This window comes from Terrapene carolina, unplaced genomic scaffold, assembly GCF_002925995.2.
Source record: "Terrapene carolina triunguis isolate 2854851 unplaced genomic scaffold, T_m_triunguis-2.0 Scaffold51, whole genome shotgun sequence".
Taxonomy (NCBI): Eukaryota; Metazoa; Chordata; order Testudines; family Emydidae; genus Terrapene; species Terrapene triunguis.
In genome coordinates this window covers 1,917,918-1,937,238 of record NW_020664402.1, presented here as the reverse complement: position 1 = coordinate 1,937,238, position 19,321 = coordinate 1,917,918, and the positions used below count along the sequence as shown (strand labels likewise).

The 19,321-nt window shown below is 52.2% G+C and overlaps 1 protein-coding gene across 1 annotated transcript in view; it reads left to right on the top strand.

Annotated features, from left to right (window-relative positions):
- The window catches only part of LOC113407688 (myoferlin-like), a 76,762-nt gene that overhangs the window by 31,770 nt on the left and 25,671 nt on the right, over window positions 1-19,321 (top strand). The window contains exons 14-29 of the mRNA XM_029912643.1: window positions 635-812; window positions 2,411-2,535; window positions 3,531-3,631; window positions 5,342-5,531; window positions 6,282-6,437; window positions 6,579-6,707; window positions 7,067-7,230; window positions 8,014-8,128; window positions 8,586-8,688; window positions 9,307-9,470; window positions 9,882-10,058; window positions 10,815-10,883; window positions 12,151-12,232; window positions 12,278-12,355; window positions 13,912-14,093; window positions 14,196-14,354. Of these exons, the coding sequence (XP_029768503.1) occupies window positions 635-812; window positions 2,411-2,535; window positions 3,531-3,631; window positions 5,342-5,531; window positions 6,282-6,437; window positions 6,579-6,707; window positions 7,067-7,230; window positions 8,014-8,128; window positions 8,586-8,688; window positions 9,307-9,470; window positions 9,882-10,058; window positions 10,815-10,883; window positions 12,151-12,232; window positions 12,278-12,355; window positions 13,912-14,093; window positions 14,196-14,354 (2,172 nt within the window). The remainder of the gene's footprint in view (window positions 1-634; window positions 813-2,410; window positions 2,536-3,530; window positions 3,632-5,341; window positions 5,532-6,281; window positions 6,438-6,578; window positions 6,708-7,066; window positions 7,231-8,013; window positions 8,129-8,585; window positions 8,689-9,306; window positions 9,471-9,881; window positions 10,059-10,814; window positions 10,884-12,150; window positions 12,233-12,277; window positions 12,356-13,911; window positions 14,094-14,195; window positions 14,355-19,321) is intronic.

The window sequence follows — 19,321 nt, the reverse complement described above, 5'->3', positions numbered from 1 at the left end:
GGGGGGGGGGGGGGGGGGGGGGGGGGTGGGGTGTGGGGGGGGGGGGGAGGGGGGGGGGGCGGGGGCGGGGCTCCTCCCGTCCTCTTTTTTGCTTGCTGAAATATGGTAACCCTAGTGATGGGCTGTTTCACACCCCGCCCAGGTGTTGGTTCTTTCCTTGCTGTTGCCTTTGGGGAGCTAATATCTGGTTGATTCCCCCACTTACAGCATGCTTCAGTGACCATCATACTACACAATTCTCACAACTTCATATGCATCAATGACACACATGTATGGCTAGAGAAATTACTTTCAGCAGATCATAACCTTTCCCTGATACCTTACAAGGCCTGCTTTATATGTGAGATCACGATTAGGTGAAAATGAGGACTATGGGGGTTCCAGGACGCTCCCCCAAGCTATAAAAGTCACAGTATGATCACATCTCCTGCTGGTGACTGGCCCACACAGAGGATAAAAGCCTGCTACTGCCATCAGCTAGGGCTGTCACTCCTTTAGCTCAAACAGCAGAGGCTGGTGCTTTGCTGCAGCAGGTCTCAGGTTGGGTCCTTGCTGATGACCTGCCGGGACAGGTGATAGTGACCAAGACACCATCCCTGTGCTAACCCTGCCTGTTGGGTCTTTCCTTTGCCAGCGATACTTGTCGCGGCGGAAGTACGGCCTGTGTGCCATCTTCTATTCAGCCACCATGCTGCCCGCTATCAAGGAGCTGATCCAGTTTGAGGTCAGCATCGGGAACTATGGCAACAAGTTTGACGTGACCTGCAAGCCCTGTGCCTCAACCACCCAGTACAGCCAAGCTGTGTTTGACGGTAGGAGCAAGGCAAGGCCGGGGAGAGGAGACAGGCTGGCCAGGAGGCGCACGATGGGGTGGAAGGGGTGGGAAAGCAGGGAGGAAGTCAGGAGACGGAAGAGCTCTGTAGAGATGGAGGGACGTGAAGAGCCAGATTCCGAGAGAGCCGAATTTCCGTTCTGCAGGAAATCCTGACATTACGATGGTTGTTCCCCTTCCAAGTCAGAATGAAAACAAAAAAAAATCCAAATTTTCCTGTGAAGTGAAATTTTCCAGAAAATGTCCTTGGAGTCAGTCGAAGCGTTCCGGTTTGATCAAATGGAAACGTTCCCTTCCGATTTCGACTGCTTTAATTGTATATTACAAAAATATCCATTTTGAAACCAAAAGTTCTGCTCCCAAAAATTCAGAGTGTTCTGGTTTGAGCTTCTGGAAACACTTCTTGTCAATTTTTTTCCTAAACGAAATTATGTCAAAATCACCCCATTCTCACAGAAAGGTTCAGTTTTGACAAGTAGTTTGAGCATTGGCCTGCTAAACCCAGGATTGTGAGTTCAATCCTTGAGGGGGCCATTTAGGGAACTGGGGTAAAAATCTGTCTGGGGATCAGTCCTGCTTTGAGCAGGGGGTTGGACTAGATGACCTCCTGAGGTCCCTTCCAACCCTGATATTCTATGACTCTATGACAGAGTGGCAGTTTCCGATAGAAAAATGTTTATTGGAAAATGTTTGACCAGTTTTCTTCCTGGGGGGCATATCGCCATGAGCCCCTTCTGTCTGGGCAGGGGCCGGTCCCAGTCTCTGGACACACACCAGTCCGTTGTGAGGAGATCCAACCATTGCATCTCACGTGTTGCTAACCCCCTGGGTCTGAGTGGTGACTGGTCAGTGTCCCTGCTCTGGGTCCGTCGGGCATAGTCCCAGGTGCAGACCCTGTGTCTGACATCCCCCTTGGCAGTGGGAACCCACAGTCCAGCCAGACCCTGACACCAGTGCCCCAGCCCCACCCCGCACCCACACTCCCCAATTGCTCTTTTGGCTTGGAGAAGCACTCCTTTTTCAAGCACTCGCAGCCCCTCTGGGGCAGGGAATGAAGTGGAGATGCTGCCGCTCTCCGCCATCCCAGACTGCGGGATTCCTGCCCCCTGCCCCAGCCAGGTTTCTGTGTAGAGAGTCACTAGGCGAGAGCCATTCAGTGGTGATAGCTCTTGATGGCCTTATCATGCCTTTCCCAAAAGAGCTTCCTCAGGGCTTGTCTGTCCTTAAGGCAGGCTGTGAATTGACAGTGCAGGGGCTATGTGCAGACAAGCCCTCTCTCCCTGTCCAGTTCCTGCGATCTAATGCCCAGTGATGGTCACAGTTATGAAGAGTGTTCATAAAACCAGGTGGAATTCGGAACTGGACTCAGACTTACTCCTCAAGCTGTCATGGGGCCCTCACAGAGTGACCCGCGTCAGGCCCTACAAACCCAGGGCCAGCAGCAGGGGAGAGAAGCTCCATAGAGTGCACACTGCTGATATTAACCCACCCAGCCTACCCCACCCGTCAGCTCCCTAAGGAACATGCCTGAGCTCCCCTGAGCCAAGTGGTTCACCCCGCTTCCTTCCTGCTCTCCAGGAAACCATTATCACTATCTGCCGTGGTACGACACCAAGCCAATGGTGGCCATCACCTCTTTCTGGGAGGACGCTAGCTACTACATGGACACCCTGAACATCCTGCACTCCACACGGGACAGGCTGGTGAGTGCAGGTCCTGGCTGTGCAGGGAGCCGGGCAAATCACCGAGAACAGGCTGCAAAGCTAGGCATGAATCTGGGCTGAGGGACAGCAGCAGACAGGGGCTGTGCACGCAGAGGGGCACCCCATCACAGAGCCCGCAGGGGACAGCTCCGACGCGAGCACATCTGGAATGCTGTGGGCAGCTCAATGCCAGAGAGGTATTGGCAGACTGGAGAGAGCTCAGAGAGGAGCAACTAAAACCGTCAAGGGGCTGAGGGGTGAGCCTGCAGGGGACGACTCAACTGATTACCTGGCCCTCGCTTGGCTAAGTGGTGACTACAGGAAGGAATATAACAGTCTGCAAGTGTGGTAAGGGTAAAATGCCAGGAAGGAGAAGGGCTGGTTGGGGCACAAGGAGGGGCAGTGAGGAGTGAGAGGTGGAGTTAAACAGCAGGATGTATTAGACTGTAGAATCGTCTGTCTCCCAAGGAAAGGGATGGAAGCAGGGGGGCTGGGAGCCAGTGAACCAAACTGTGTGATGGAAACCACTTCAAGTCTGGGGTGCAGGCTGCAGCAGCACCCCCTCGCCCCCCAAGTTCCAGCACCTATGGATGGAAGACACTAAAAACTAGACTAGACCAAACCCTGGCATGTGCACGGTAGAGAACAATCCGGCATTGGCAGCAGACGGTCTGGATGGGCACTAATGGGCCTTTTCTACCTCTAATGACTATTATAACTTCATTGTAACTCCTGCACCAGCCACACCCAAACCCCTCGGACACAGGCTCTTCCTGTGGCTCATCTCGAAGCGCCTCCCCTTCACAGCTTGAGATGCACCAAATACTGGCTCTGTCCTGAGGGAGGAATGTGGGCCCCGACCCTTAAAGTCAATGGAAAGACCCCCTGTTGACTTGGCTGGAAGCTGAGTCAGTTGCACTGTAGCTCTGTGCCCTGGCCCACCGGTTGGAGGATGAGCCGCAGATAAAGTCTGACTTGATTTCCTTCTCCGTCAGACATTGAATCTGGATGCTCTGAGATCCGTCCAAACCGCCGAGGATCCATCTTTGGGTGACGTCTGGAAGAAGCTGCTGAAAGAGCTGCTGGAGGACTGCAAGTGAGCCAGGACGCTAAGCGTTGGTCTCCCTGGGTATGTCTACACTGTAATGAGACCCCCACGGCTGACTCGGGCTCGCAGGGCTCAGGCTGAGGGGCTGTTCAGTTGCAGTGTAGACATTCGGGATCGGGCTGGAGCCCAGGCTCTAGGACCCTGCGAGATGGGACGGGTCCCAGAGCTTAGGCTGCAGCCTGAGCCGACCCTCTATACTGCAGTTAAACAGCCCCGCAAGCCTGAGCCCGCGAGCCCAAGTCAGCTGGCAAAGGCCAGTCGCTGGCGTTTAATCACAGTGTAGACATACCCTGTGGGCAGCTCAGGAGTGTGACCTGCATAGCTTTCCTCTCTGGGGATGAATAATAAAGCAATAAATTGCTTTGCACTCCTGCAGCTCTGCAGGATCTCACAGGGCCTTAACGATGGTCACAGGACTGTGAGTCAGGACTCCTGGGTTCCATTCCCCACTCTGCCACTGGCTCTGGGTGACCTTGCCCCCAGCAGGGGCCAGCCTTACACCCGACCTCAGAGCCAGATCTCCAAGTGTGCAGCACCCTACGTGCCCCCAATGTGCTGAGCTCCTTTGAAAACCTGAAGGAGTCCGGTGGCACCTGAAAGATTCTTTAAGGTGCCACTGGACTCCATGTTGTTTTTGTGGCTACAGACTAACACGGCGACCCCCTGATACTTGAAAACCTGGGCCTTCATCTCGCTGTGATTTAGATTCTCACTGTGTCGAATGGGAATTCTACCTTGTGTAATCAACCCTAAAGGACCAGACTCAGATCTCAGTTACCCAAGTAGCCACGTTGACCTCAGTGGAGTCACTCCAGATTTTCACCGGTGTGACTGAGATCACAATCTGTAAGCACCTGGCCTTGAGATCCTCACGGGAAAGATGCTATAGAAGGGCAAAGTATCATTTCTTACCAAAGGGGCTGCCGGACTGTACAAGAAGGCTATATCGTAGAATACTGCATGTGTCCCCCTGTCTCCAGAGGTTGGCTACTCTGGGCTTTTGATTGCCAGACTATGGTGCCAGCTTTCTCACTGCCTTTCTCCCAGGCTGGATATCCAGTGTCTGTCCATGTCCTCACCAGCTATTGGCTTCCTAGCCTAGCATGGAGGTTACAGAGCAGGCTGTGCCCTCATGACATGGCTTCATCGCCAGAAGGGGATTTTCCAGCTGGGAGGAGTTAGGAGAAACAGGGGGCTGGCAAGCTAACAGGGTTACATCTTAGCTGAGCAGTGTCTGGGGCGTGGGGAACATGATCATAGTCTGCAAAAGTCTGAGGGGTGCGAACCCCAAGGAGAAAGGGGGATTGTTTAGGGTGGGAAACGCAGGGTAATTAGGAGCGATGGGATGGACTTGAGAAATGGAAACCGAAGGCTGACTCTCAGGGAAAGCTTCCTGCCAGTGAGATCTATGAGGATGTGGGACCGGGGTGGGATCTCCATCGCTTGGGACATGTAAAGCTGGACTGGACAAAGCACTGGCAAAAGTGCTGCAGGGAGCAATCCTGCTTGGCCAGGAGAGGGACTGGCCATGGCTTTTCCAGTTCTGACCTACATGATGCCATGGGTCAGTTCCACATTTCTCATCTCTCCACCCGTGAGCCAAGGGGCAGGTCAGTTCTCAGACCCCCCTTCTCTCTGCCCTGGGTAGCTGGTGGCAGTGAGGGAGCTCTGACCTCTCCCTGTTGATGCTCCTTGCAGCAGGCCGCTGCCCAGTTTGGAAGGTCGGGTGACAGCCACAGGCCTGGATCAGCAGCTGAGGGACCTGCGTGGTCGGCTCCTCCACCAAGTAGCCAGGTCTGCAGAAAGGCTGAGCGCTGGGACGAGCCCAAAGACCCTGATCCTCAAGGTAGAGGACTGGCTGCAGAGGATCAACTCCGTCACTCCGGAGGTAGGCCAAGGCTTTGCACCCCTTCCCCAGACACCATCCTCAAGCTGCCTTGCCCGCCAGCATCTCCTCGAGTCAGGGCTGGCTCTAGCTTTTTTGCCGCCCTAAGCGGCGAAGCAAAAAAAAAAAAGATAAAATCGATCGGTGGCACTTCGGCGGCAGCTCAATTGCGCCGCTTCATTCTTCTGCGGCAATTCGGTGGCGGGTCCTTCGCTCACTCCCTCAATTCCTCTTCGGCGGCACTTCAGCGGCAGCTCAAAGAGGAAGAGAGGGACTAAGGGAAGTGCCAACGAAGACCTGGACATGCCGCCCCTTTCCAATTGGCCGCCCCAAACACCTGCTTCCTTTGCTGGTGCCTGGAGCCAGCCCTGCTGCTAGCATCATCTCCTCTAGTGTCCGGGCTGAGCACCTTTCAGACCAGTCCTGGAGGAGAATGGAGACATGCTCAGCCAGGGGGCCCTCACTCTCCAGTCTCTGACCTCGCTGTTCATTCCCTGGGTCACTGGGAGCGAGGAGTGATGCTGAGTCAGTGCTGCCTAGCTCAGGAGGGGCTCTTTGGTCACCCTAGGGGCTGCGCCTGCAGATAGGCCTAGCAGGGGGGCCAGACTGGCATGAGGGGGGAGCCTAAGGGGCTGAGTTGGCACAGCCCCTGCCATGGGAAGGAGAGCAGCCCAGGAGGTATCTCGCCCTGTGCTTGCTCCTGCAATAGCATCTGTGAAATCTCTTCTCTCTCCTGATGTGCGGCCACCGCAGCCCCAAGCCAGCATGCCCGACGTGGTGATCTGGATGCTGTGCAAGGAGAAGCGGGTGGCCTATGCCCGCGTGAAGGCTCACACCATCATGTTCTCCAAGGCCGGTCCCTGCGCCTGCGGCAAGCTGTGCGGGAAAACCCACACCCTCTTCCTGAAGGTAGGAGATGTGCCAGGATCTCTTGCTCGCCTCGGGCTGTGGGGAGCCGGAGAGCCAAGCAGGGGCGGAGCGGGCTCTGCCCACACATGGTGGCTGCTTTTGGAGCGGGTGCAGCACGGCCCCTTTGCCTTTCTCCTGCAGAGCCCCCAGCGAGACGGGAAGGACACCATGCATGGCCAGCTGCGCATGCGAATGTGGCTGAGTCTGGTGTCGGACAGCCAGGAGTTCATGAGGCACTGCGAGGGGAAGATCGGGGTCTATGCAGAGACGGTGAGCAGGAGGAGGGCAAGAGGCCTCTGGTTACCGGGGCAGGGATAATCTGCCGGGGCTTCCATGTGGGGAGGGAGGTTTGCTGGACGAGGACAGTGCTGACGCAGACAGGGAATGCTGCGTACACTGGGCGCACCCCCAGCAGGCCAATCGATTGTGACCCCAAAGCCCAGCCCGTCAGAGCTCACGCACCTCGCACGCCCCTTCCACAGCAGCTCCACTCAGCCCCTCTGCCACCCCGCACTGGCTGGAGCTGCCCAGCGCTCACCCCACCCCCGGAGCCCGCCCTGTGTCCGCGGAATTGCACCTACTCTGACCCACGTCCATCTGTGTCTGTCACTCCCCTGTGCCCTGCTCAGTACGAGAACCAGGTGAAGATCTTTGGGAAGTGGGGGCCCAAAGGGCTGATGCAGCACCCCAGCTTCTCGGACATAACCGGGAAGATTGGTGTCCCGAAGGACAAGTTCCAGCTGCCCAAGGGCTGGCACTGGGATGGCGACTGGGCGGTGGAGCCACAGAGGAGGTGAGTCGTGGGACATGCTGTCCTGCTGAGACAGGGGCTGTCTCCTGCCGATGAGAACCAGGCCAGGAAGAAGACCAAAAACTATTATGAGGGGGAGGAGTTTCAGGGGCTCTGAGAGAGATCTCCCATGTGTATAGTACTGTACCGTGAGGGGTGCTACGAGGTGAGGTTACACCTTTCTCTGACCAAAGGAGGAAACAGCACTAGATGGGCTTTGGGAAACATTCTGGTATGCAGCAGATAGTTAACCTGTGACACTGGCTAGCGCAGGCTCCTGTTGAGGGAAGGTGGTTAAAGGGTTAAATGTGCCTCCCGTTGAGTTCCCCACATCAGTGTTTGAGTAGGATGGGAAGAGCTGAGCTAGTGAAGGGCCTGGAGAGCTGAGTGCACAACTAAACTGTGGAACTCACTGCTGCAGGATATTATTGAAGCAAATAAATGAGTTTCCAGGAGAGATTAGATATGTCCCAATCAGGATCGTGTCTCAGTCACACTAGCAAGGACTATTGCCCCAGGGATCTCAGACCTTGTTTCAGGCCTCAAGCTGTGAGAGGATCTCCAGCTGGGGTCAGGAGGAACATCCTCCCTCATTGGAGGAGGGTTCCAGAGGGAGGTGCCGGGTACTGGACTAGAGGGACCCCTAGGCACTCAGCTCCCTGAGGTTTGATGGGAGAGAACAGGAGATGACAGGAGGATCCACGCAAAGCTTTTCCAGCCAACCCTTTGGAAAAGCCATGAGATGAGACTCCTGCGTTCCTGACTCTGCCCTGGCTTCCCATGCAGGCTGCTGCTGGATACTGAGACCAACCACAGTGAGGTGCTGGAGGAGGTGTACGAGAACGAGAGCCGGCAGCCAGGGGAAGAGTGGGCCCCAGCCCCTTCTCCCAACCCCGATGCGGTGAGGAGAGGACGGAGCCCTGGGTGCGGGCAGCACTGGCTGGTGGGAGGTGTCATCTTGGAGGTTGTTTTTCATTCATCAGTGCCATTAAACCAGAACCTCTCCAGCCCCTGTCTGGAATGTATACCAGCTCCAGCCTGCAGCCTGAGCCTGGCTTTCCTGCCCGCCCTGGTTTGCGTCCCCCTCTTCTCAGGGATGCCCAGAGGCTTTGGTCTCCGTGGTGCTGACACTTTCCCTGGGCCCTGGTCTCTGAGGACATGATTTGCAAAGGGGCTCAGCTCCCAGCAGCTCCCATTGTGACACTCAGGGCTGGATGTATCAAAGGGCTCAGCCCTCAACGGGCTGGGCTCTCCAGAGAGGCTGGCCCCGACCGTGGCTGCTGGACCCTTCTAAAAGCTCCGGGGCACCTCCAGCAAACATGCTCAGCTCCGCATTTCCCCCGTTGTCTCGGTTCCAGGGCGGAGCCGCCGTCTCCCCAAAGGAAGGGATCGTGTGCCCTAAGGGCTGGCACTTCGAGGAAGGCTGGAGGGTGGAGGTGAACCGAGCTGTGGATGAGTCTGGTAAGTGGTTTCCAGGGGAATCGGTGTGGCCGCTGAGGCTGTGATGTGGAGCGATCAGAGACCCAGGACCAAGCTGCTGCCCACCCTGATTTGTGGGGCTCAGTGCTGACTGTGTTCCCCTGGGCACGTCCTGAAGGGTCTGTGGGGCAATCTCTGCAAGGGCCATTCAGCAGCCCAGAGTAATGATTTTAGCGGGTTCCCAGCAGACAAGTGTGCCTCAAGGATCACCCCCCTGGCACAAGCTGCCCATCTTGCTGGCAGCCTCAGCAGACAGGCCATGGACACTGAGCTCCCCCATCGCCCTTGGAGGAGGCTGCTCCAGACCTGGGCTGGTGGGCACATGGGGGGCGTGAGGGGAGTTTCCTAGGCTGTCCCTGCTGTCAGACAGAGAGGGCTGGTGCATGAACACCTGTACTGGGTGCAGCTTCTCCCTGCCAGCCTCAGTCACAGGATCAGCACCTTGTCCAGCCCAGGCGGTTGGGGAGTGAGCCCAGGCAGCAGGAGAGGCCAGGCAGGAGGTTGCCTGGTTTCATGAGGGAGGATCTGATCGCCAGGATGTGAGCACGCCTGCCTGGGGCCTCCTCCCAGGTCCTGATGGCAGCACGGCTCCTCTCTCAGGCTGGGAGTACGGCATTGGCATCCCCCACACCGGAACACCCCAGTCCTGGAATGCAACAGAGAAGACATACCACACGCACCGGCGTCGGCGCTGGCTGCGGAGACGCTGTCGGGACCTGAACGCTCAGAGCCAGGAGCAGGAAATCGCCTCCTTTCTCCAGCTGGTAAGTGGTGGGAGTGGCCGAGGTCAGGGGCTGTGCTCATGGTGCCTGTGGGGCTGGCTCGGAAGGGGCTGCTCCCAGCACCCTAGGCGTGAGAGAGCGTCAGACGCACACCGCACTGCGAGGACAAACCCTCAGCTGGTGTAAGGCAGCCTGACTCCTCTGCAAATCACCGGGGCTCCACCAAAGTCAACTGAGCTGTTTGGAGACGCCCCACCAGGTTCACGGATTGTACCTGAGCCTCTGGAGTCTGCAGAACGGAGCTAGGGAGCTCCAAAGTGTCTGGGGGTGAAAGCTGGTGGCCGGGGAGGGGAATTGCTTCAGGGGGATCTTACGGAGGGTCAGGATTGAATCTGAGCTGGATCCTTGCGGTGCAGCTCTTCCCCCTTTCTCAGGCCTGTCCCATTTTTGCAGCACTCTACAGGGAAGCCGGCGGAAGAGGACACCTGGGAATACGCCTCCTTTTTTGGCTGGAAGTTCCACCTGCAGCCCCGGCCGCATGACGCTTACCGGCGGCGCTGCTGGCGCAGGAAGCTCGTGCCCGTGCAGCCCACCAGGGTGGCTCCCATTTTCCTCTTGGAGGGCTCCCTGGTAAGAGGCCAGGCAGCAAAGGGGCATCGCCTTTGGCTGTTCATTTGGCCGCTGTTCTAAGCAAGATCCTGTCCCTGGCTGGCCAAACGCTAGAATGGCTGGAACCCCTCCCCCCCATCGCCTGGCCAGACCCACGCAGACCCATGCACTGGGCATGACGGGAACTGGGAGGCTCGTAGGCAGCAGCCTTGCAGAGTGAGCCAACAGGAGGCTTCCCCGAGGCAGGCAGATCTCAGCTGGAAACCCCCTGGCCGCAGCTGATCCAGTAGGAGCTGTGCATGCAGCCTTATGCCCACGGGTGGTCCCAGGCTAGAGAGGGAGGGGTGCAGGCCCTGGCCCATTGTCTCCAGTTGGAGCCTCTCTTCTTTTCTCTCCCAGAAAGCACCTGCCCAGCCACTAGCACAAACCCCTGGCCCAAAGCAGGGTCCCCATAGGCCAGAGAGGGCTGATTGACACAGAAGGGTCAGCTTGCCCCGAGGTAGCTCACAGCCCCAAAGCAGGCTGCTCCTGAGCCCCAGGGAGACGCAGCCATAGAGAGGGATGATGGGGGTGGTTACAGCAGAGGGGGGAGGAAGTGGTGGTTGTGTTAGTGAGGATGTATAACTGGGGCGGGGGCTATAGACTCCAGTGGAGTTGGAAACAGGAAGCAGGATCTGCAGCCGGAAGGGGGTGCTGAGGGCATCCTGGCAGTGAGAGCTCCACCCGGAGATCCTGCAGCTGAGGGTGCCCAGGGGCTGAGGGCTGCTCTCTGCTTAGGGTGTGGAGTTTGAAGATCAAGAGAAGGAGGAAGGAGAGGAGGAGGAGAAAGAGAAACAGAAGGAGCGAGAGAAAAAGATCCTGGAGGAGGGAGAGAGAGAGAAGAGGTCCCCAGCCCAGAATATCCTGCAGCTGAACACTCCTCTGATCACCTGTGTCTTCCAGCGTGAGTCACTGGAATGGAATGGTGTGATGATGCGGTTCTGGCGGAACCCAACTGAGAGTGCCAACTCAGGAAAAATTGCTCAAACAGGGCAATTACAGCCCAAGGCTGGGGTTCTTCCACCTCTAAGGCAAACCAAACCAGCCAGACTAAGAGGACTTCGGTCTCACCCCACTGGTTAACCGCAAGTCTCACAAGCAATTTTCTTAGACATTCCAGTTTCCCAGTATCACCACCAGTACCACTCGTTATGGGGACAAATGGTTATGAAAACCAATAGCTCAGTAAAAGAAAAAAGGTTCTCCTGATCCCAAAGGACCAAGCCCCAGACCCAGGTTAATATACAAATCAGATCTTACCCACAAATCACGCTGTTGCCAATCCTTTAGAATCTAAAATCTAAAGGTTTATTGATAAAAGAAAAAGATAGAGATGAGAGTTAGAATTGGTTAAATGGAATCAATTACATACAGTAATGGCAAAGTTCTTGGTTCAGGCTTGCAGCAGTGATAGAATAAACTGCAGGTTCAAATCAAGTCTCTGGAACATCCCCTGCTGGGATGGGTCCTCAGTCCTTTGTTCAAAGTTTCAGCTTGTAGCAAAGTCCTTCCAGAGGTAAGAAGCAGGATTGAAGACAAAATAGAGATGAGGCATCAGCCTTATGTAGTCTTTTCCAGGTGTAAGAACACCTCTTTGTTCTTACTGTGGAAAATTACAGCAAAATGGAGCCTGGAGTCACATGGGCCAGTTCCTGCATACTTTGCTGAGTCTGAAGGCAATGGTCCTTAATGGGCCATCAAGCAGGCTAGGCAGAGCTAACACCAGCTTGTCTGGGATGTCACCCAGAAGCATAGCATAAGTTTGCCATACAGACAGTATAGAGCCAATATTCATAACTTCAACTACAAAACTGATACACACATATAGACAGCATAATCATAACCAGTAAACCATAACCTTGTCTTAGACACCCCATTCGACCCCCTTTATACAAGATTTGGGTGCCACTATAGGACCTTGGTTGCAACAATGATCTATATGGTCCCAGTTTATGTCAATAACGTCACAAGGGGATCACACCCGGCCCCAGAGCCCCCACCATCTGTCCCTCCATCCGCTGGTTTCAGGGCCCCTGCGATCATTGGCTCCTCCTGGGCCCCTGTCCATGTACAGAGTGAGGGATTGAAGCCTCTGCAGCTGGGCCCTGGATGGTGGCAGGAACGGGGGGACACCGCCAGGCACCTCTGCATAACAGGTGAGGAGGAGTGTGGGTGAGACCTGTGAACTCTTCATATTCCAGAGCCCAATTACTACCAGCTGCACTGCTACATCTTCCAAGCCAGAGATCTGACACCGAGCGATGGCAGGAGCTCCTCCGGTAGGTGACATGAGGCAAACCCCACCACCCGCAACACATGCCGCCTCAGACCTTCCCTGCTCTACCCCACCCATCTCCTGGCACCCCCAGATCATAAAACCTGGGAGCCTAACACAAACAACCCCTGGTATAACCCTCCAAGGCCAGACAGGTCCCCTCTGTTGGGCATGGGAGCTCTGAATGGCCTACGCTGTACAAACAGTGGCCCTACGGGTTCCCTGCTGCTGGGCGTACACTGTCCAACGGGCTGCACGGTGCCCCTCAGATAGGCCAGTTCTACATCTCTCCCACGCCGCTATGTCCAGATGGGAACACTGAGACGCTGCCCGCTCTGACGGATTCCTACAGGACTGGAGTGGACGTGTTATTCCTTGACTTTAGCAAAGCTTTTGATACGGTCTCCCACAGTATTCTTGCCAGTAAGTTAAAGAAGTATGGGCTGGATGAATGGACTATAAGTTGGATAGAAAGCTGGCTAGATCGTCGGGCTCAACAGGTAGTGATCAATGGCTCCATGTCTAGTTGGCAGCTGGTATCAAGTGGAGTGCCCCAAGGGTCAGTCCTGGGGCCGGTTTTGTTCAATATCTTCATTAATGATCTGGAGGATGGCATGGACTGCACCCTCAGCAAGTTTGCAGATGACACTAAACTGGGAGGAGTGGTAGATACGCCGAAGGGTAGGGATAGGATACAGAGGGACCTAGACAAATTAGAGGATTGGGCCAAAAGAAACCTGATGAGGTTCAACAAGGACAAGTGCAGAGTCCTGCACTTAGGATGGAAGAATCCCATGCACTGCTACAGACTAGGGACCGAATGGCTAGGCAGCAGTTCTGCAGAAAAGGACCTAGGGGTTACAGTGGACGAGAAGCTGGATATGAGTCAACATTGTGCCCTTGTTGCCAAGAAGGCTAATGGCATTTTGGGCTGTATAAGTAGGAGCATTGCCAGCAGATCGAGGGACGTGATCATTCCCCTCTATTCGGCATTGGTGAGGCCTCATCTGGAGTACTGTGTCCAGTTTTGGGCCCCACTCTACAAGAAGGATGTGGAAAAATTGGAAGGAGTCCAGCGGAGGGCAACAAAAATGATTAGGGGACTGGAACACATGACTCACGAGGAGAGGCTGAGGGAACTGGGATTGTTTAGTCTGCAGAAGAGAAGAATGAGGGGGGATTTGGTAGCTGCTTTCAACTACCTGAAAGGGAGTTCCAAAGAGGATGGATCTAAACTTTTCTCAGTGGTACCAGATGACAGAACAAGGAGAAATGGTCTCCAGTTGCAGTGGGGGAGGTCTTGGTTGGATATTAGGAAACACTATTTCACTAGGAGAGTGGTGAAGCACTGGAACGGGTTACCTAGGGAGGTGGTGGAATCTCCATCCTTAGAGGTTTTTAAGGCCCGGCTTGAGAAGCCCTGGCTGGGATGATTTAGTTGGGGATTGGTCCTGCTTTGAGCAGGAGGTTGGACTAGATGACCTCCTGAGGTCTCTTCCAACCCTGAGATTCTATGACTCTATGACTGAACAGTCCGTCTCTTCCGTCTCCTTCCCCCAGATCCCTATGCCCACGTGTCCTTCCTGCACAGGAGCCAGCGCACACAGACCTTAACTGCCACCCTGAGCCCCAGCTGGGACCAGACCCTCATCTTCGACCATGTGCTGATTTACGGAGACCCCCAGGCCACCCGGCAGGACCCGCCACTGGTGGTTTTGGAGTTGTTTGACCGGGATATCATTGTAAGTGCGAGATCCCAGGGAAGGGGGTAAAGGAGGAGCAGGTGAAGGGGATCTGCAGGCCCATGACTCACATGATCTGATCACGTCTCCTCTTTATATTAGGACAAGGATGACTTCCTGGGGAGGAGCATGTGTTCCCCACTGGTATGTCTGGATCTCAGATCCCGACACCTCCCCCGCCTCCAGTGGTATCCAATCACAAAGCAGCAGAAGGAAGCGGGCGAGCTCTTAGCTGCCTTTGAGCTCCTATTGGATCCCAAGGTAAAAGGGGTGTGTGTTTTATTGGGGGGGAAGGTGTTTGCACAAGCTGAGGGGAGGGGTCACAAGCACTTTGGAGGACAGGACTAGAATTCAAAATGACCTTGACAAATTGGAGAGCTGGTCTGAAATCAACATGAAATTCAGTAGAGACAAGGGCAAAATACTGCGTGTAGAAAGGAAAACTCAAATGCACAAATACAAACGGGGAATAACTGGTTAGGTGGTAGTACTGGCTAGGTGAAAAGGATCTGGGGGTTATAGTGGCTCACACATTGAATATGAGTCAACAGTGTGATAGTGCAAAAAAGGCTCTCCCTTGTAGATTGAGCCCATTACTTCTTGTCCTGCCTTCAGTGGACATGGCGAACAATTGGTCACCGTCCTCTTTATTACTGAAATCTGGTGGGATGATTCCCATGACTGGAATGTTAAAATCAATGGTTATAACCTATTTAGGAAGGAGAAAGTGGGCAAAAGATGTATGTCAGAAATGGCATTATCTGCTTCTGAGTCGCTGATTATTTGGAGGAGAACATTCTTGAATGCTTATTGATCAGTGTTCTAATGGCTAAAGCACAAGATGAGGTATTAGTTGGTGTCTGCAACCAACCACCAAATCCCACAAACGAACAGGATAACTGCTTCCTTACGCACCTATCTACAATGTGTAGGGGGAAACTATATCATCATGGGGGACTTCAATCTGAATGGCACATGCTGAAGGTCTCATGCTGCCAGAACTAGAACATCCTTGGAATTTCTAAACATTAGAGATGACAATTTCCTAACTCAAAAAGTGCTGCATCCAAGACAGAGAATTCTGTATTAGACCTGGTCTTGACAGATAAAGAAGAACTGATCACAGAACTAAATATTAATGGTAACTTATGATCATGACTTGATCACATTTATAATGTGCAAACAGAATGAAGTCCAGACCAGTGATATATATACTTGGTATTGTAAAATGGCCAAATTCACAAAACTGAAAACAATCATCTGCAAGTATTTCATCCAAAAAATGTGGATGGTAATTGGGAATTGTTTAAGAACACATTACTAGATGCCCAAAAAGGCACAATCCCACAATTGAAGAAGAAGGCCATACTGGTTTTAAAAAAATGACCTGGTTTAGAGGGGAAATTAAGGCAGTTATAAAAAATAAAATAAATAAATGGAAGAAAGGAGAAGTTGATAACAAGTGAATATAAATCAGAAGCTATAAATTGTAGAAAATTGATAAGGGAAGCAAAGGGACAGAAGGAGACGTCTATGACCAGCAGAGTTAAGGACAATAAGAAGGAGCTTTTTAAGTATTTTAGGAACAAAAAAGTATCCTGACAATTGTATTGGTCTCTTACTAGATGGAAATGGTACAACCATCAATAATAATGCAGAAAAGGCAGAAGTGTTCAATAACTATTTCTGTTCTCTATTTGGGAAAAAAACAGATGTAGTGTCATCATGTGAGAACACTCTTTCCATTCCACTAGTATCTCAGGAGGGTGTTAAACAGCAACTACTAAAGTTAGACATTTTTAAATCAGCAAGTCCAGATAACTTTCTGTGACCGTTCTCAGGGTACCCAGGACTGTGAGTCACCTTGTGGCCCCCCTGTCTTCAGTGAAAAGGAGTCTTGCTTGTGCTTCACTGGGTGTCATCTCCCAATACCACCAGCCTGTTAGCATTCTCCTCTGGGCTATGCTAGACCTTACTTGGCCTTACAGGTTAATAACCCCAGACCCCAACGCCCTTTGAAGCATTCCCCGGCCGAGCCTATAGCCCCATCCCCTGAACACTCACAGAAATACCAGGGAAGGACCAATGTACACACCAGCCTGTCTGATTCAGCTGACACTCAGCACCTTGCTTAACATCACAGCACTGAGATATATTAATAGTGAAAACAAGAATAAGTTTATTATCAAAGATTCAAGGTTCAAGTGATAGTACGAATATTGGAAACAAAAGGTTACATATAAAACTAAATCAGAACATGCCTTCTAGAGACTAAACTTAACTAACAAGTTAACCACCTGTCCAAAGAAGTTCATCTCACCCCAAAGTGCTTTGCAGCTTTTCAGTCAAGGTTGTCTGAGATCCCATTTTCACGAATGCAGACGCACTATCCGTTTACTTCCTAGGTGAAGGGTAAGGGGGTGTCGTCTTTGCCTTCTACTTATAATCTCCAAAGTTCATTGCCTGTGCTCAGAGACAGGATAACCACCCCTGGTTTATTTTTCCATGCACTGCTTCCCTGTTGACTGCATATGTAAGTAGGCTAGAGTACAGTGTGTTAGCATACAATGCTTCGTTTCCATCCCGACAGAGAGACAGGGGAATAAACATCTCTTGTCTGACAGAAAACCTGCTTTTTTCACCTCTGCCAGTGACTCAGACCTTGATACAGACTCTAAGAACATATCTTCAATCTATGTACATAACTCCTTATGTACATACATTTCACAGTGATATTAATGACCAATATGACACCGGCTTTCATTTGCGACCTCACAAGACATTCTGTGGTGAACCAGAATGTATATAACAGAATCAGGACATTCCTGTAACCCCCTTGCCTGTTGGCATTAAGGGGTTTTGGGGTCACATTTGCATCCAAGAGTTTTAAAAGAGCTGGCTGAGCAGCTCGCTTGACTGTTAATGTTGATTTTCAATAAGTCTTGGAATACCTGGCATGTTCCATGGAAGAAAGCTAAAGTTGTGCCAATATTTAAAAAGGGTATGACCCAGGTAATTGTAGGCCTGTCAGTCTGGCACCAATCCCGGGCAAGATAATGGAGCTGTTGATATGGGACTCGATTAATAAAGAATTAATGGAGGGTAATATACTTCATGCCAATCAACATGGGTTTATGGAAAATAGATACTGTCAAACTAACTTGATATCCTTTTCTGATGAGATTATAAATTTGGTTGCTAAAGGTAATAGTGTTGATATAATATACTTAGACTTTTGTAAATCATTGACTTGGTATTGCATAACATTTTGATTAAAAAACGAGAACAATATAAAATTAACATGGCACTCAGTAAATGGATTTAAAACTGACTAAGTGATAGGTCTCGAAATGTAATTGTAAATGGGGAATCATCATTGACCGGGTGTATTTCTAGTGGGGCCCTGCAGGGATCAGTTCTTGGCCCTACGCTATTTAACATGTTTTGAATGACCTGGAAGAAAACATAAAATCATCCCTGATAAAGTTTGCAGATGACACACAAACTGGGGGAGTAGTAAATCACAAAAAGGACAGGTCACTGATATAGAGCGACCTGAATCACTTGGTAAGCTGGACGCAAACAAACAATATGGGTTTTAATACAGCTAAATGTAAATGTGCACATCTGGGAACGAAGAACGTAGGCCATACTTACAGGCTGGGGGACTCTGTCCTGGGAACCAGGGACTCTGAAAAAGATTGGGGGGTCACGGTGGATAATCAGTGGAACATGAGCTCCCAGTGTGATGATGTGGCCGAAAGGGCTAATGCTCTCCTTGGATGGATAAACAGGGGAATCTCAAGTAGGAGCAGAGAGGTTATTTCACTTCTGTATTTGGCACTGGTGCAACCACTGCTGGGATCCTGTGTCCAGTTCTGAAGCCCACAATTCAAGAAGGATGTTGATAAATTGGAGAGGATGCAGAGAAGAGCCATGAAAATTATTAAAGGATTAGAAAACCTGCCTGAGAGTGATAGACTCAAGGAGCGCAATCTTTTTAGCTTGTCAAAGAGAAGATGACTTAATTGCAGTCTATACGTACCTACATGGGGAACAAATGTTTAATAATTGGGCTTCTCATTCTAGCAGAGGAAGGTCTAACACAATCCAATGCTGGAAGTTGAAGCTAGACAAATTCAGACTGCAAAGAAGTGGAAGCTTGGACAGATGACTAGGGAGGAGTATAAAAATATTGCTCCAGCATGCAGGGGAGTAATCAGAAAGGCCAAAGCACAGCTGGAGTTGCAGTTAGCAAGGGTTTGAAGGGTAACAAGAAGGGTTGCTACAGGTATGTTAGCAACAAGAAGGTGGTCAGGGAAAGTGTGGGCCCCTTACTGAATGGGGGAGGCAACCTAGTGACAGAGGATGTGGAAAAAGCTGAAGTACTCAATGCTTTTTTTGCCTCGGTCTTCACAGACAAGGTCAGCACTGGGCAGCACAGTATGGGGAGGAAGTGAGCTGCCCTCAATGGTGAAAGACAGGGCTGGCTCCAGCATTTCCGCCATCCCAAGCAAAAAAAAAAAGACGCGATCGCGATCGGCGGTGGCAATTGGAAAAAAAAAAAAATACGCAATCGGCAGCAGCAGTTCAGTGGCAGGTCCTTCGCTCCTAGAGGGAGTGAGGGACCTGCTGCCCCCCAATTGCCGCAGGTGCCGCCCCTCTCCCTTGGCCGCCCCAAGCACCTGCTTGTTAAGCTGGTGCCTGGAGCCGGCCCTGGTGAAAGAACAGGTTAAGAACTATTTAGAAAAGCTGGACATGCCCAAGTCCATGGGGCCAGATCTAATGCATCTGAGGGTGCTCAGGGAGTTGGCAGATGTGATTGCAGAGCCATTGGCCATTATCTTTGAAAATTATTGGCAATCAGGGGAGGTCCCGGACGATTGGAAAAAGGCAAATATAGTGCCCATCTTTAAAAAAGGGAAGAAGGAGAATCTGGGGAACTACAGACTCACCTCAGTCCCTGGAAAAATCATGGAGCAGGTGCTGAAGGAATCCATTTTTAAGCACTTGGAGGAGAGGAAGGTGATCATGGATTCACCAAGGGCAAGTCATGCCTGACCAACCTGATTGCCTTCTATGATGAGATAACTGGCTCTGTGGATATGGGGAAAGCAGTGGACGTGATATACCTTGACTTTTGATACGGTGTCCCACAGTATTCTTGCCGGCAAGTTAAAGAAGTATGGATTGGATGAATGGACTAGAAGGTGGATAGAAAGATGGCT